The 18483-nt window shown below is 35.8% G+C and overlaps 1 protein-coding gene across 1 annotated transcript; it reads right to left on the bottom strand.

Moving 5' to 3' along the window:
* Window positions 1–526: 526 nt before the first annotated feature.
* DAZL (deleted in azoospermia like) lies at window positions 527–17999 on the bottom strand. The gene is made up of 13 exons (XM_070391418.1): window positions 17861–17999; window positions 16689–16809; window positions 13952–13955; window positions 9892–10038; window positions 9523–9614; window positions 8913–8964; window positions 8231–8294; window positions 8001–8140; window positions 6564–6635; window positions 5804–5854; window positions 4867–4983; window positions 3617–3715; window positions 527–699 (listed from the first exon to the last, which is right to left on the bottom strand). The coding sequence occupies exons 1-13, from the start codon at window positions 17997–17999 to the stop codon at window positions 646–648; spliced, it is 1152 nt and encodes a 383-aa protein (XP_070247519.1). The 3' UTR covers window positions 527–645.
* Between the last annotated feature and the right edge of the window lie 484 nt (window positions 18000–18483).

The raw sequence follows: 18483 nt of genomic DNA, 5'->3' as shown, positions 1-18483 counted from the left end.
GACTGTTTGTTCCAATTTTAGTATATGTGCTGCCAAAGCGAGCACTGGACTGTTTGTTTAGAATTGGTTTTACTGGGTTTAGATAAGGAAGACTTCAATAAAGCTAACTATATAATGAGTTCCACTGATTAAAAATGCAGTTTTAAAAACTATGCTTTTGCAGTTAATTTCTAGACAAATCATAAATGTAAAGCACAAAATTGTAAATACTGTACTACTCACAGGTACTTGCTAGAGAAGTGAAACACTTGTATTCAAACTATCAAAATTCTGACCTTTCAAAATAGTAGGTTGGCTAAGACAATTTTTTGAAAATCAGCATTTACTTTTAAACTGTTAAAATGTCAATTTCAATTCTTTAAAAAAAAAAACACCCTTACAGATAAATCTTAAAAGTTGTTCCTTTCAGTCTCAATTATTTTTTACTTTCAACTATGTATTTAACACAGAACCAAATTTCTAAACATCTAATGAAAAACAGTTTCAATGTAAAATAAAACTAGGCAATCTAATACAGCTTGTATAGTCTTAATGTGATTTATCAATACTCAGAATTAAATTTCTATAATAGTGAAAAACTTTCAGTCTCTTCTTAGTATTCAAAACCAGCAACTTCCCACGAGACTAGAAAGTTAGAAGAGAGGATCAAACAGATTTAAGCACTGCCCGACTTCTTCTAAAATGATGCACTCTTTTATCCTAGAAAAGACAGAAACAGTACTTTTTATTTCATTGAAAATATCCTATTAGCACTATGAACTAAGAAAGTTGTAAAAATTTTAGGTTTAAAAACTATAAATGAGAGAAAAGTGATCCTTTTTGGAAAGTATTCCTGAATTCTGATGACAAATGTATCAATGAACTAGTTTTATTCAACAATTTAATTAAAAAATAAAACTTGGTAAACTCAGAAACAGAGAACTTAGAATCACTACCATTTTATGCAGATTCTTAATTAATGATTTGGCAGTGATGACCCAAAGGTAATTGGTGAAAATATATGCAATTTCAAAAAACACTGATTTTACTAACAAAAGTGCATTTGGTACATTATAGCTTGAGAACAGCACTGCACTTCAATCTGAAATTCCATGCTTTTAGATTAAAAGTAAAAGTTTTGACATATTTAAAAGCTTACCTTTCACCTGTGATGAAGATACATCACTCTTTGGGAAATGAAGTAAAAAATTAAAAATATATGCAACTTTTTCCTTTCATTTTATGTTGTGCAGATAGAAGGAATATGAATAAATCAGCAATAACACAATAGTATTTTCTTCTCTACATATTAGGGTGTTTTTTTTTAACCCTGCCCTTTTCCTAGGGATAAATTCAGTTGTCATATAAAGAAGGGTAACTGGAAATTATTTAATTGTTAACAGGGTAAAATCTTATTTAGGTTAAAGCCCAGAAAAGTGGTTACAAACGGAAGTCTCTTCAAAGATCAGGTAGAATAAGAAAAATTATGGAGAAGCTGAAATTTAGACGAAAGATTGGAATTTACCATGGAAATAGTATATAACCTGCCTCAATGCATTTAAATTCAACAAACAATAACATTTAGCCAATCAAAATAGGTCTAAAGGCCAGATAACTGTAGGCTATCAACTTCTGATTTCTGCTTAGTGTTTCTAGCCCAGAGGAGCAAAAAACTCTGGAAGGTTCAAAAACTCTGGAAGCTTTTGTCTAATACCAGTTGAAAACTCAAGTTTAAAGACCATGTTCTGCTTTGCAAAAAAATCGTTTAAGTACTACTTATTTAACCTTCAGAACTTTGGGAAAGGAAAGCTGTGATACAATACCAGTTCTTTCCCTTTAAGTTATACTATGTAGAATGAAACAACAAAAGAACAAATGTCAACTTTAAATGAATATTTACTCCCTGTGGAGAAGATGGTAAGAACTTAATCCTGCTATGGCTCTATTCTTCTGTATTATAGAAAGTCCTTAGTATACCCTTCAAAAAAAGGCTTTAAGCTTCATTCTATGTCATTTCATAGATGGAAAAAACTATTCTCTTTCCCTGTTTTAAAACACAAAGCAATGGTTAAGAACTTCCTTTTGAATGTAAAATGGTGTAGTCATTTTTAGAAAATTCTGGAAGTCCCTTGAAAGGTTAAACATATTACCATTTGACTCAGCAATTGCATTCCTAGGTATATACCCAAGAGAAATAAAAGCATATGTCCACACAATAATTTGTACATAAATGCTGAGAGCATTACTGCCAAAAAGTGGAAACAATGCAAGTCTATTGAGTAATGAATGGGTAAAATGATATATCCATAAATAAAAAGAAAGAAAATTCCGATCCATGCTGTAACACTGATGAACCTTTAAAACATTATACTAAGTAAAAGAAGCCAGTGGCAAAAAGCCAAATGTATTATTCTATACTAGAGGCCTGGTGCACGAATTTGTGCACAGGTGGGGTCTCTCGGCCTGGCCAGTGATCGAGGCCAATTGGGTCTGGCCCTCCGGGAGGAGGGACCAATGGGAGGTTGGCTGTAGGAGCTCCTGCGTTGAGTGTCTGCCCTCTGGTGGTCAGTGTGCGTCATATTGACCAGTTGTTAGGTCAACTGGCCAAGTAATGATGACTTAAGCTTTTTTTATATATATATCTATATATATAGATATATATATAGATAGATACATACATACATATATGAAATGTCTAGAATAGGCAAATCCTTAATAAAAGTAGGTTAGTGGTTGCTAAGACTAGAGTTGGGGGTAAATGGAGAGTGACTGCTAATAGGTAGGGGGTTTATTTTTGGTGTAACTAAAATATTCTAAAAGTGATTATGGTCATGGCTTGCAAATATACTAAAAAGTACTGAACTATACACTTTAAAGGAGTGAATTGTATTATATTCAATAAACATGTTATTAAAAAAAACAACAAAAACGCCCCTTTACTAAGCACATACAATATTATTCCCTCACTGGAGTGAACAGTTAGTTCCTTTCCATATTCACAGACTCAGAACTAAAGAGATTTTAGAGACCTTTAGTCTTGTGTCTTCTCATTTTAGACTTATAAAAACTGGAGCCTTAACAAAATTTATATGACTTGTCCAAGGTGATAAATAGAACCAGAATCAGAAACCAGACTTCTTTAAATTCAAACACCCATGTTCTCTTCCACTCCACCAACTCTCAATCAACTTCCATTTCTTTCTACTCAGCTTTTTATTGCTTCACTTTACCTCTTTGTCCCCTACAGAGTTCAAGTATGTCATCTGAGTGATCAATTTCTTTGCTCTCTTTAGTCCAATATGCACGTACTCTTAAGTTCTGTTTTCTGTATCTAAAAACGTTTCTATTTCATCAAGTTAATATTCCCTTTCAACTCTCTTTTTTCACAAACTCTTTCAATTGTAAGCTTCTGCTATAGGTTTGTCCCCTAAGAACAAACTATACTACATCAAGGTTTGAGCAACATAAAATGCATTACCTGGTAAAACTCACTCACAGTGGTTTACTGGGTTACAGTCAAATGCAAGAGTTCAATTAAATGTTCTATATAATCTCAAAATGTATATACCACAGGAAAAAAAGATGCTTTGTGGTTGACAAATGTGATTTTTTATCCTGTGTGCTATTCCTTTCATACCTTGAAGTAGTCATCTTGAGTAACAACAGAGTTTCTCAGTCTGTTCTCTGGATTAAACAGACAAGATACCACCGTCTGTATGCTTCGATCCACAGATTTCTGAAACACAGACGTTTTCTGTAATCTAAAGACTATTCCTTTTACTTACTGTTAACAAGCCCTTTTTATATAAAGTTTAATGAATAAATACACTTATTTCTAAAGAATTCTTAGGGAATTCGTAATTCTTAACCACATAGAATGTCACTTAGAATGTAACTTTCCTACCGAATTCAAGAAATATTTAGAACCTTAGTGATAGAGTACTGATTTTAAAGGCTCAATTTAGTAAAACCCTAAGATATTAGCTTAAGGCTCTTTAATTTTTCCTATTTGATAAGAAATAGTGAACTCCAACATTTCTAGAAAAAAATACCCAGGATAAAAACCTGATATTATAATTATACTTTGAGCTATTTTAATACTGTTTCCAAATTTCAAATCATATATCAAATCAGAGAATTTCTTCGTCCTATATAGTTCAGTAGTTCTTGACCTTTTTTTTCCACTGAAAAACACTTGGACAAAGTTCACATACTACAATGAAAATTCTCCACTGTTACCATATTCCCACCCATTCAATTAAACATAAGACAATTCAAAATTGAGAACACTGTTACTATAGGAATCTGCTGTAATGATTAAAAAAAAACTGTCTACTTCAATATTTTAATTATTATTAGTGACTCCACCACTCCTGAAAACTACCATGTATAATGCTATAGAAAGAATACCATAAATAACTGCATGTTACTATTTAGCTAGGTAAATGTTTAAATTGGTAAAAAAACAACAAAAAACCCACACATACGCACACACACACACAAAAACACAACAAAGAACAAACATGTAGGTATAATTCGTACTAATTCCTCTTTTGCAGAATAGGAGGCTTGAGGAAACTTGCCATTGCATTCTGTTAAGTCATGTTAATACAATACTTATTAAAGTATGGTTTTAAAAAAGTATAAAAATGAAATTGGAACTGAGGAAAAGAACTACTAAATTAGAAATTATATTTATATACTAAAAGTTTGGGAGTGCCTGGAATTTCATCAACTTTAACATAAACTGACATATTATCAATTACTCAAGCTTTTTCATTTATGACTCCCATATTTAAATTTGGGAAAAGATGCTCACTTCTCAAAGGGCCATTATTAAAACTTGAAAAAATAAATATAAAAATATTAATAAAATTGTATGTTTGCCTTTTGTGGACCATTTCCAGAGGATGGAATAGTAGCTTCATGAACCGAGCATTCGCTTGTCAAAATTTCAGCTCCTGAATCAACTTCATTACAGTGGTAGTTAACAGCTGCATAAACCTGCATTTAAAATGATAAAAGTATAATTAAAGGGATATACATTAGACACATTTCTGAACAACCTATTCTTCAAAATGGTGAGATGATATTGAAAGTTTAAATGTGCGCCATGCTGAAGTTCAATTACATTACCACAGAAACTTTATTTTAAACTGAAGCTGAAATGCAATAATAAGGCAATCTTTTATTTTGAAATGTCTTTTAAGCCTCAACACAATCAGAATTGGAAGTGCTCTAAAAAAAAAAAAAGAAACTTCAAATTATAGGGAATGGAAATTTCCCAGCACCTGAGAACTTCAACTCATATTATATCCTTCAAATATCCAGTCCTGATGAAAGACAGAAAGTAATAAAGATTTAGGTATTTTAGAGGTAGCACTTTTTAAATTCCCTTTCTTATATAACATACAGCATATTACAGAAAAAAAATATTACTTTGTTTCTCTTCAACAGACATTTTTATAGGTAGGAAACTAGAAGCAGATTCAATACTAATTCTAAATCCATAGAATTAGCATTATCATAGGTATTAATACTATGTTTCTTGGGTTGTATATTCTATCAGTAATGAATTAAACAACTGTTGTATGCATGTGGCCATTGTTTAAGCAAAAACAAGCTGAGAAACAGAAAGCAGTTTCTCTCAGGGAGTATACATTTGAGTTGACAAGAAATTAATAAACCATAACACATAATGTAAAAGGGCAATTAAACATGTTTCGAGGCATACATGATATGGCAAAAGCTCAAAAAATATATTAATAGTTAAACAAAAAAATACTTAAGAACAGGAAGTATATATTTGGCTAATTCACCTTACCGGAGGTATAACGTAACTCCTTTGTTCCCCAGTAGACCATTGTGGTGGCATCTTAAAAAAAAAAAAAAAGGAAATATTTAAATATTCATACACTTTTCACAAAAGTATCAGATAGACAATGTTGTGGTATTTGTCATGCTGGCTTCTTGAACTTTGTATAATAAAAGAAACAGAATGAAAGAAAGTAGTACTTTATGTTTCTAATACCTGAGGATTTTATTATTACTTTCATATATAAACTCTACCTTTTCCTCAATTTTTTGAGATTGGCATTCAGGAAAACTCAAAGATAGTATTCTTTGAATTTATTACCATAGATATATGACCATGGATCATAGATATAGTCATATCTAGGAGCAGAGAAATTCAGAGAACTACTACTATCTTGTAGTAGCTAGCTAAAATAAACACTACCAAATATAACTGGAAGTCAATGTTCTAAGAATTGAGTAATAATTTTATTTCAATCTCTTCCCTGGTAAAAGTTTTAAGTCAGCCTGGGTGTTTCAGCTATTTGATAGTAAAGATGAGGAATACATAAAGGGGACACCAAATTTTGCAAGACAATACAAGAAAAAAATTACTGCTAAGTAGATTCCTGTCAAAATATCATTCCCTTATTTCTAATAATACAGGAGATTTAATTCAAAGTTTTTCTTAAATTTTAGGCATACTCAACTAATTTAAATGAAAAACTATTTATATAAATAAAGGCCTCAATAATATTCCAAAGTAAATCATTTGTTCCCTCTTAAATTACCTGATAATTATAAACAGGCAGCTGATATCCGGTGATGACCTGCACTGGTGAAGTTGGATAAGGAGGATATGCCTGAAAATAAAAGTTTCAGAAAGAATGTAAAGAAGGAATATTTTCCCCAAAGAACAAATATATGAAAATCAAGAAATCTTAATTATTTTTCTATATGCAGTGCAGGACCCTATTTGAGGACTGGCTTCATAAAGAAAAAAATATTCTCTAGGAGGAAGGGGTAAATAAGGGAAGTGACTGATTTTGCCAGCTTATGTTTATATCATTTGTATATTTATCACCACTCAGAAGTTCTTTCTTACACTGGTGACAAGACTTTATTAGGATAGATTTCTGTGTTAAAGTTATATTAATACATCTATTTCTCTGTAAAAATACTTTTAGGTAGTTTTGTATTTCTTTGACAATATCATGGGGGTAATGTGTAGTCAATGTATAGTCTTTCTACAAACTTATAGCTCTTTTTGAATTTTACTTCTAAAATTTAAGGGCAATATACAACCCAAAATGGGAAAGAGGCAGTAAAATATACTACATCTTTCAATAAATATTACTGATTAAAAACTTCTAGGTAGTAGTATATATGAATATAGCCAGAATAGGTAATAACACAACAAATGTTAGGAACAAGTGGTTTTTTTCTTCTAGCCATGTTTAGGACAAGAAAAATAAAAAATATACACTACACTTCAGGTAGATAGAAAATGTAAACAAAGGAGAAACACTGCAGTACTATTTATTATTCTGTTTCTTTTATGCAAATAAAATGTCTTTTAAACTGAAAAGAAGAAAATGAAGAAAATAAACACTTATCATCAATAGGAGATAGTAAATATTCCACATACCACTTCAAATATTGAAGTAACCAACCAGGACCAAATTGTATGCCAGATTTATAGTTTACAAGTACAGTTAAGTCATCAGAAACCTATCCATTCTAGAACCAGAATATATCCAGAAGTCAGCAATCTTTATGGGGAAGCATTTAGACATTGCAAATAAAGAATAACTAGACAAATGGCTAACCTTAGAGAGGAATAAACAAGGCAGACTCATGAGAAAATCTGCCTTCATTTATTTTATGAGTTATTATATAAGGCAAAAAAAGGAAAAGACATGTTCTTTGTGGCTACAGAGGTCAGTTTCAAGATAAAGGTTTACAAACTATATAGAAGCAGATTTTAGCTTAGAATAAGGAATAACTAAGAATGACAGACTTACAAAAATAGATTTCCTGTAGCCTTAAGTATTCTAACAGAAACATTGTTATCACTTATTATGGAAATTGCGTATGTAATTCCACAGGGGATAAGAAGTGAGACTAGCTTACTTTTAAGGTACTCCCATCCGTAAGATTTCCAATACGAATAAAATGAAAAAACAAAACAAAACAAAAAAAATCACAGGAACGTAGGTATTTCTTACCTGAACATACTGAGTTATAGGATTCATCATGGTTGAAGGCTGCATGTAAGTTTCAGCATTTGGATTACTCCAGACACTCTGAAACTGTGGTGGAGGAGGAGGATTAAACACCAAAGGACGTGGCTGCACATGATAAGCACCTTTGTAAAGAATAAAAAGAAAACAAAGCCTATTTTTAGTTCTCTGAAAAGGTACACGTGTCAACAAGAAAAATTCCTTTCTTTACTCACATAAATTTTGCTTCCTGATTGCAGGGCCCAGTTTCAGCTTTTTACCATGGAAATTTATCTGTGACTAAAAATAGTAACAAAAGTAGAATCAATTTTGAAGTCTTTACTTCCAAGACTTTCATAAACATCCTAAATGTTCTAAAAATGTCTATCAGAGAAGATCAGTGGTAAGAACATAGTAAATAAAAAAAATTTATCTGAACCTTACCATCACTACTCAAGTGTCAAGAGGTGTCATGGAATTTGATCAAAACCTTTACATTCTGTCTCTAGTTCATGAAGCTAGATGCCCAATCAAAAACAAATAGGTTCTCACAAGTTATGTAAGATTACTCAAGTTCGGATTTCAAAAAAGAAGTATATCTATCTCTGTATTTTATATTTTTATTAATTTCAGAGAGTAAGGTGGAGGGAGAGAAAGATAGAAACATCAATGATGACAATCATTGATCGGCTGCCTCCTGCCCACCCCACACTGAGGATTGAGCCCACAATCTAGGCATATGCCCTGACAGGGAATCACTGTGACCTTCTGGTTCATAGGTCAGTGCTCAACCACTGAGCCATGCTGGCTGGGCTCTATCTCTATATTTTATATGACTGAATATGTATCTGGGACTCAAGTAATATTAAACACTGCATCCAGAATCTAATTAAAAGATTTTCCCATAAGACTACTTACTTCTACTATCTTCTGCACATCCACATCATTATAAAATGAAACAAATCCATAGCTAGAAAGGCAGATAAATGAAGTATAAAATCATCACCATAACTGAATGTTTTAAAACTTCTAGTATTCTATGAAATAATTAACAAAAGTGATAATAATAAAGTATGAAGAATATACAGATAAATATTTTTAAGATGTACATGATATTCTATAAATATTACTGCTTTTTTTTTCTTACAATTAAAGTAGTGTGAGAACCTTATTCATTAACAGGAAATTCCCATCTAGAAACCTAAATATAATTTACTGTCTATGGCAAAAAGGTTAAAATTTAAAATATGGTGAAATGTGCAAAGAAAACAATTCTTCAATAAAATTAATTAATCCACTTAAGTTAAATAAATAAAGATGGGAAATATTTAAATGCAAATACTAGGAAAACGATTAAATGAAAGAGCTGGCAGCAAACTTTTATCTCCATGAAAGAAAATAACAAAGCAACGAATTTCATTTATACAAGTACGTATAAAATACCAGTTTTGAGTTCTGCCTCTAGTAATCTACAAACTAGTTCATATGTTGTGTTTTATATTTCATACTCAGCATATGTTTTACTTACCCTTTGGATACACCAGTTCGATCCGTGATTATCTTCACTTCTTTTACTGAACCATATCTAGCAAAGAAACTTCTAATTTCAGCTTCATCCATCTATAGAAAAGAATTTGACTTTAAGAGTAAATATTCAGCATTCGAAAATTTCAATTATACTATAAAAGAAGATTTGATGATGTGGAAGAACTATTTCACCCAAGTATCCTCAAACTACCTGTAGCTTTTTGTCAAAGATACTTTCAGTCCCCATAGGTTAAACACAAACCTAGTTCCAATACTGCATGAAGTACAAAATCCTTATGTCTGCAATAAGCACAAAAATCCCATGATTCCTAAGACATATTTTTAAATAAATTAAATATGAATACAATACCCTAACATCAATTCCACCAACAAAAACGGTGTTTGGCATGATTTTGCCTTCAGGTAAAACATAGCCTTGGCTGGTCGTAGATGATGAGGACTGGGTGCTGGCCTCTCTGGAGATGGCTGACTTTGGAGTCTCAGAATTTGTAGCAGACTGTAATTTGGTAAACAGATATAGAGATATTACCAGTAGATATACAGGCAACCATACAATGTGAACTATAATTTTTTAAAGTATAAAACATTTTCATATAAATTATTTTCATTTTAAATTAGTTATCAATATAGCTTAGTTCAGGCTCAGGTGTAATCACAGTGCATCAGCATGAAATATTAACAAAAGGGTATATAGTACTTACTTAACCTTAGTGTTGCGCATTGCCATTTCTTATGGTAGAATACTGATTTTATATTGAGTTTGTGAAAATACTATGTGAACTGGTAAAAAATAATTAGCAAATTCAGGTTTGTAAAAAATAAATTTATTAAAATTATCCTATTCTATGCCAATAAGCAAATTTTCATTTTATAAGTAACTTATTAAAAAGTATGGTAAATTTTTTAAAAGATAAAATTTTAAAAGCTGCATAAGAAAGAAAACAAAAATTTAGGTTTAAAATAATTTCTAGTCTTATTTTTCTATTCACCAAAATTAACATGGATTTTATAATTACATCTAGAGGCCTGGTGCATGAAATTCGTGCATGGATAGGGTCCCGAGGCCTGGCCGGGGATCAGGGCTGATTGGAGTCTTCCTTCCCCCAGCTGCTGGCTGCTGGCCAGCGCCTTCCTTCATTCCACACCACACCCTGGTGATCAGTGCTTGTCATAGTGAGCAGTCTAACTCCTGGTCGGTCGAACTCCCGAGGGGACAATTTGCGTATCAGCCTTTTATTATATAGGATACTCCTTGTGTTAGTATGCTTGCTTACTTTGGAAAGGACCACAAAAACATTACATGCTCACATATAGCTCCTAATAAAAAAAGGGCTTATCATCCTTTATCCCTAATGCTAAGATGTTCAAAGCATCTTTTGAAATAACATTATCAGTCTTACTGATAATTTTAATTTTCACAGTGGGCTGCTAGATATATACCATCTTTATTTTCAGAAAAAGAGACCCACATATGAAACTCATTGTTTTCCTGGATTCTGGTCAGAACTCTGTCTTTAGTCTTCCCACACTAAGGTTAATGTAAATTTCTCTGAAGCAGAATTTATTGGTAATATATTCTGGAAAGGTAGTATAGCATAATGAAACAAAAATTGATTTAGTCAGGAGATGTAGGTTTCATGTCCCTTACTAGGTTATAAGCCACTTACTTTGCAGCAGTTTATTGCTGGGAAAATTACTTGGAGAATGAGATGAAATAACATCTGTGAATTCATTTTGAAAAGAATATGCCAATATAAGTTACTGAATTTTCAATAGTTAAAAAAGTTTACTTCCTGGTTTTACTACTGACTTACTAATTTTGTATATACTGTATTAATTAACAACTAATTTGAATTGGAACTTCAAGAAATTGTTTTATGGTACATCTGCCTATTTGAAATTCTTTTATAAAATGCTTATTGATTATAAGAGCTAAATACAAAAGGCAGGAAAAGAGAGATAAAACTATTACACTTCTGTTTATGGAGGAAAACAAGGACAAAAGATTCTACAAACTGCTATACTAATTAGAGATGAAACAAAAATTGTCAAATCACACATTTTGAGCATTTTGGCTTTTCTGTATTAATTAGTGCTTATGATTGTTATTTTGGGCTTCTATTTGAATACTTAATTCTTTCTTTTAACTATGATATGGTGACGTTTCATGACAATTAGGTGGAGAGAGTAATCTATTTCTAAACTTTTCCCATTATAAAACATAAACATTGCAATTTTTTTATAATTTTAGTTTTTTTCTAAATGGGACTTTATTATAGAAGCCACATATATTGAATTATTGAGAACCTGACTAAACCTGACTAGATGTCTCTCACTATTGGATAGACAATTTACCAACCCCTTTCAATCAGAATTCAAAATTCCAAAACACAAATAATACAGTGGTTCTGTAATTCCTATTAACTTTCTTTTCTCTTTCTCAATTTCCCCTTCATTTGTGGATGAACTTTGGATACCCTTTAATATAATAACTATTTACAATATTATTTGTCTGTGAATCTTACAGAAGGATATTTTTTTAATTATATACAAATATATATATATATACATATACACACACACACATATATATATGTGTGTATATATATATATATATATATATATATATATATATATATATTTGATTTCAGGAAGGAAGGGAGTGGGAGAGAGAGAGAAATGTCAACGATGAAAGACAATCATTGATCGGCTGCCTCCTGCATGCCCCACACTGAGGATCAAGCCCACAATCTGGGCATGTGCCCTAACTGGGAATCGAACTGGACCTTCCAGTTCATAGGTCAATGCTCAACTACTGAGCCATGCGCTGGCATGGCAGAAGAATGCTTTTTTAATTCACAGGTATAACAGGCTATAAAACTGTGCCAAATTATAAGGGGTCATATTAATGTATTGATTCTCTACCAGGGGAGATTTTGCAGAATAGGGGCATTTTTGGTTGCCACAACTGAGTGCTGCTAGATTGAGGCCAGGGACACAATAAACATTTATAATGCAAAAGGCTGCCCACCACAACAAAGAATTAACTAGCCCCACATTTTAATAGGGTCATTTTTGAGAAACACCATGATAGTATTGCCAGAATTGAAGAGAAACAGCTCTAATTCTCATATTCTATTTATAAAAGTAAAATGGGTATTTGAAACAACTAACAGTGATTTGGGAAAAAGAGAAAAAATCCATTAGCTATTATAGGAAGTTTGGCTTGGAGTTGGGTGTACAGATTGGCTGCCTGCTTAATTGGGATATTAAATATAAAATTCATCAAATTATTTTTACCAGTTGTCATAATGCCTTAAATTAAGGCACCATCATGTCCTAGTCCTTAGCCAGCAGGTGGCGCTCAAAGCTAACAAAGTAAGCAAAGTACTCCATTTTAACAAGACTGAACAACAAGGATTTTAAAACTCCTACTGTGTGTATTTATATATAACTAGAGGCCCAGTGCACGAATTCATGCTCCAGTGGGGTCCCTTGGGCTGGCCTGTGGGGATTGGGCCGAAACCAGCAGTCCGACATCCTCTGAGGGGGTCCCGGATTGTGAGAGGGCACAGGCCAGGCTGAGGGACCCCACCGGTGCACAAACATGCAACCAGGCCTCTAGTATGCATATAAAATCTTTGGTTAATCTCTTCCCGCCCTCCTGCCTTCCCCTTCCCTCTGAGATTTATCAGTCCGTTCCATGTTTCCATGCCTGTGTGATGAGCGTCTGCCCCCTGGTGGTCAGTGAGTGTCACAGCTACTGATCGAATGTTCGAATGTTTTGACACTTAGCATATTAGCCTTTTATATATATAGACTGTAATTTATATATACAATATCCATAACCAACAGGAAACCTTTAGTTACTTTTAAACTATTGCCAAAAATACTCCACAGTAAAGCAAAAAGATTAGTGCTAAAGTATCAATCTTAACCATCAATAGTATGCAGAAAATAAATTACATGTAAATTATATGTAAGAAGGAATTATTTTTCTTAATTACTGAAATGAACAATGCTGAGATATTAAATAGGGTTGAACTTGGCCATCATATATAAAATTTTCATCACTTCTATTTATAGTATATATTTCCTGTAATAGTTAGTTGGATAACCAAATGACAATGATAACTAAAAGCTGAAATAAACATTGGTAATAAAACTCCTGGGATGTCAGCTCTTTAACAATATTATTTCATTCAATTACTACATGCAGGCAAACTGAGCTCTATATACACTGACCCAAAAAAAGTCTACAATTTGTATGCATCAGTTATATCCATAGAAGAAGCTAAAAAGGAGAAAAGCAAAAACTAAGGAAATAGACAATCAGAATAAAACCTTTAAAAAAAAGTCAAAGAATAAACTATTGGGGGAAAAAATCCAAAACAATAAACAATCCTGACAAAGCTAAGCAAGAAAAAGGACAAGAAAGCAAAAAGACACATTAGTTGTAAAAAGGAGGCTATGCCCACAGATTACAAGAAAATGCTATTATATGCTCTATGGGAGTAGATTTGGAAATCTTGATGAAATGGCTAACTTTCTAGAGAAACAAATTTTTTAAAAAATCTTAAGAAATGATTCCTAGGTTAGTTTCACTGGGAGTTTGTTTTTTCAAAATGTAAAGAGATCATTTGTGTGTATAGATGGGGATAGGAAAGGCACCAAGACAGAAACAGTGGTAAATAGAAGAGGAAGTAGAAGAGAAAGAAAATTCAGTTTTCATAAAATAAAACTTTTTGGAGGGAAAAAAAAAGAGTACTTCTCAATTCATTTTACAAAATTACCACCATCTCAATAACAAAACTTAATTAAAATGGTCCACTTCTGCCCCCAACAAAGATGTGAAATTCAAACAATATATAAAAATATATAATTAAGTACAATTTATATTGGAAATGCAAGGATGGTTCATTCTTAGGAAAGCTATTATTGCAATTCACCAATGAAAAAATATTTGATAAAATACAGCATTCCTTTTTAAATTTTTAAAAAACCCCAGTACAATAGAAACAGAAGAATCTTATTTGCTATCAATCTAATTCTAAGTAATCATCAGGCTTAACATGAAACATTATATACTGATTTCCTTTGAAATTAGGAATAAGGGCACTTCCTTATGACCACTAAATTTTTCTAGTCTATAATGACAAAGGGTTAATATTAATATAGAGTTCTCATAGATCATTAAGATAAGGAAAAATATCCAAGTAGAAAGGTAAATTAAGAATTTATATTTTAAAAGTTAATGACAAACTTCAATTTAACTAATAATAAACAAGCACATCAATATGGTGAAGTATTTTCCAGCTACCAGATTGGCAACTTAAATGGAGAATAGGTCACTCTACGCACCATCAATGGGAATATATACTAGTACATATTTTATCAAGAGTCACTTGGAAAGACGTGCAACTTAAAATTGTTATAAAATGGGCAAAACATACCCTGTGATTCCACTCCTGGCAATTTATTTCAAGGAATTAACAGAATAAGCATGTCAAAACATTTACACAGAAATTCTCATTATAGTATTGTTTTTTATGGTATTATTTTAATATTAAAAAAATTATTCATTATAAGGGAATTTGCTAAAACAAGTAATAATACAGTCTTATACTCTAACATTATAAGCTCAAAATTATTTTAAACTTATCTTTGGAAATAATATCCACTATATTAAGTGAAAGATGCAAGTTGTAAAACAGGATTATATATAGTATGGTACAACTTTTGTCAAATAAAATTTACCTATTTATATGCAATACATGCACTGGAAGGGCATAGACATAAAAATTTTAACGGGTTTTGGGACTAAGATGGACCTCTATTTTCTTATATTGATTACTTTCAAATGAGATAATGTTACTTTTATAATCAGAAAAAAGTCAATAACCTATTAGCGTTGTCCTCCTTTTCCTCTAAAAATAGAGAAATGGTTGTAAATAACTTACAGTAACGCATAGTGATTATTAAATATGAACTACGTTACAAATAGTTACAAATTACTTACATATAATTATAAGTTTTTATTCCAACATTTATACTCATGAAAGCTGCATATAAATTTCCTTCCTCTGCCTCTTAAAATAGAGAGAATAACAATTATTATACTACCAGTAACTACTCATGATATTTAATGCACTTGCGGCTTCCTGGTTGGTCAGCAGTGTTCACAGAGTTCTACCTTGTGGCGGGGCGGAATCAACTCCATCTATTTACCACAACTCACGTCCGTGTACAACCCGCAGAATATGACGGTGCGTACACTTGGTTTAAAGCTCCTGGTTTATCTAGAGATGAAAACTGTCCCAAGAGTAAACATTTTTGAACTTCCCCCATTTCCAGTCCCTCGGAAGCAAAGGCAGCTCTCTCTACCGGGGAGCGGAAATGCCGCCCCCTGAGGCCGGGCCCCGCCCGTCGAGGGCGCCTCCGCCCCCGCCTGTCGAGAGCTGCCTTTGCAGGAGGAGCCGCTGCGAAAACACTTCAGGCCCAGCCCCTCGCTTAGCTCACAGGCCGCTCCCTTCGAGACGCCCCCCCCCCCCGCCCCCACACACAGGACCCCCCCCCCCCCCCCCAAGCCTCACACGGACCAGGAAGGAGCCACTTTCTGAGGAAACGCCAGCTCTCGAAGTCACCGAGCGGGTCCCTCAGAAAGTCTGCGCCAGGGGGCTTCCGGTGGCGACAGCCCGACGCCATCTCAGAGGCCCTCACCTCTCTGCATAGGGTGAGCTCGGGAAGGGAAGCTGGTGGGTGGGGGAGGGGGGAGCCAGGCACCCCGCACCCCAGGACCTGGCGGATCCCCACAGGCTAGTTCGCGCCGTGGCGGGAGGGGATGACGGCATGAAGGCCGCGGGCCTTGCACGTGGTCAGCGGAGGCCGCGCCCTTCCACCACACCTGGGGCTTCGGGCTCCTCCTCGCCTGCCCCGAGATGCCATGTAGTCCGCCCCCAGCCCCCTGCCCCCCCCCCCCACCACCTACATCTTCTTTCTCCCCCCCACTCTTAGGCCGCGGCCTCGGGTGCACCCGGGCAGGTGCCTCAGACAAGAAGTCCAGGTGACCCCACTTCCAGCCCCCTCCGCGCCTCGCCTTCCCCCCAAAACTGAGTTTCAGCCGCCCCTCAGGCCTCCTTCACTCACCATGATGGCGGCAGCGAGCAGTTCCGCTGACAGGGCTCGAGGACGAGGAGCAGAGGCTGCTCCTTTGGCACCACGCGTGGGTCTGCTGTTAGGTCCGCTGGTGCCCGCTGCCGGGCCTCGACTGGACAGCGGAGAAAAGCCCGAGAAGAAAGGAAAGTCAGAGGTGGAGGCAGCGAGGCTCCCGAGTCCCGAGAGCCGCCGCGCGAGGCTGAGGGGCGCAGGGCACTGCGGCGGCCAGGGGGGCTCTGGGAAGCACTCCTGCGCCTGCTCGGTCCTGGGGCTCACTCGTCAGAGCCGCCTCAGCCAATGGGTGACAGCTCCCCGCCCCCTGCGGAGGGGAGGGGGGGGGACCCTGCGGGGGATGTCGGCGGCCCCGTGGGGGTGGACGTGGGGGGCCTCACAGGGGATGCGCGCGGGCCGAGGGCAATGTGCAGCCGGGAGGCGCCGCCCACAGACAGACAGACAGACGGACTGACCCACAGACTCCACACTTCACCCCGAAAGCGCCTTCGGAGCCCACTTGAATTTATTATGCACATTCAAATATATGTTAAAATTGAAAAAGACATTTTAATATGTTCTGGGCTCTAATTTCAAAATGGCGTCCTGAATGCAGGGGATTCGTCCCGTCACGATTATCCCTATCGCTGGTCCCTAGATCAATGGAAATGCCTGCAGAAATAGAAAATAGAAACAAGTCTAAGCAGAATAGGGGACAAAAGGTAAAAAAGAAACGAAACATGGACGCCTTTCTGTCAAATTGTAGATTGGATTAGATTAGATTAGATTAGGAAAAATAACCAGCTTTGTCAGGCCATTCGGGATGTTCGTTTTTTAAAGAAGCGTTATTGAAGTGCCTGCAATTACCAGGTATCACAGATGCAGGCGTTAACAAAACGGATATATATATATATATATATATATATATATATATATATATATATATTCCCATTGGGAGTTTAAATTGTAAGGGAGAGTTTATCTTCCAGGCCTTCCGAGAAGCCTTCCGATAAGCAGCGAGGCCTGCCGAGAGGATTCTAGAACTTTCTCGGGGTCAGGGAGACAGTGCCGAGAGCAGGGCGAGCTGTGGGGTGGTCGGGGGAGCAGATCGCAACTCTGGGAACCGCCCTGATCGCCGGTCCCCATAGCGGGTAACTGACCAAGACTGTTACCGTCAAGCTTCACTTTTGTGCGAATGGAAGGCGCGACACCGTTCCTGTGAGACCGCGGAACGGCGGACTTCGGGAGCCTGCACAGCTGTGTCACCACCAGCACCGCGCACGAGCGGGTACAATAACCACCGACCTTCATCTTCGTATGCCCTTAACCCGTAAAAAATGAAGTGAAATCCTGAGATGCAAGAAGTTAGGAGGAAAGCCAGAGCAGTGGCCTTTTTCACTGGGTCTCCTCCGGCCCCGGAGATGAGGGCTGGAGTGCAGGGTGACCAACTTTCCTGACTTGAGCGCTGAAAAACCCCCATTTCCCCGAAAAACCACGTCCCAGGCAAACCAGGGTGGTCGGCCATCGCAGGTGTGGCAGCGGCGGTTGGTCTCCACAAGCCGAGGCCTGGAAGTGCGGGGCGGATGGTCGGGGTTTGGAGTAACCCAGAATCTGAGCCGAAACTGAATATCCTACAAAAGCTGCTGTCCCCGAAAGAGAGCGTCCTTTCCCGAAGGCGGAGGAGGGACAGTACAGCGCGCCCAGCGGACAAGCAGAGGAGGACGCTCGTCTCGTTTCTGCATGAAAAGAAAAGATTTAATTCTGATGACATTTTGAAACCCCAGACCTGAATTTC

The sequence above is a fragment of the Myotis yumanensis genome, unplaced genomic scaffold, assembly GCF_028538775.1.
Source record: "Myotis yumanensis isolate MYYU_CA2020_CCGP unplaced genomic scaffold, mMyoYum1.0.hap1 SCAF_14, whole genome shotgun sequence".
Taxonomy (NCBI): domain Eukaryota; kingdom Metazoa; phylum Chordata; class Mammalia; order Chiroptera; family Vespertilionidae; genus Myotis; species Myotis yumanensis.
The sequence above is the reverse complement of the archived record's forward strand: the minus strand, read 5'-3'. Positions and strand labels throughout refer to the sequence as shown.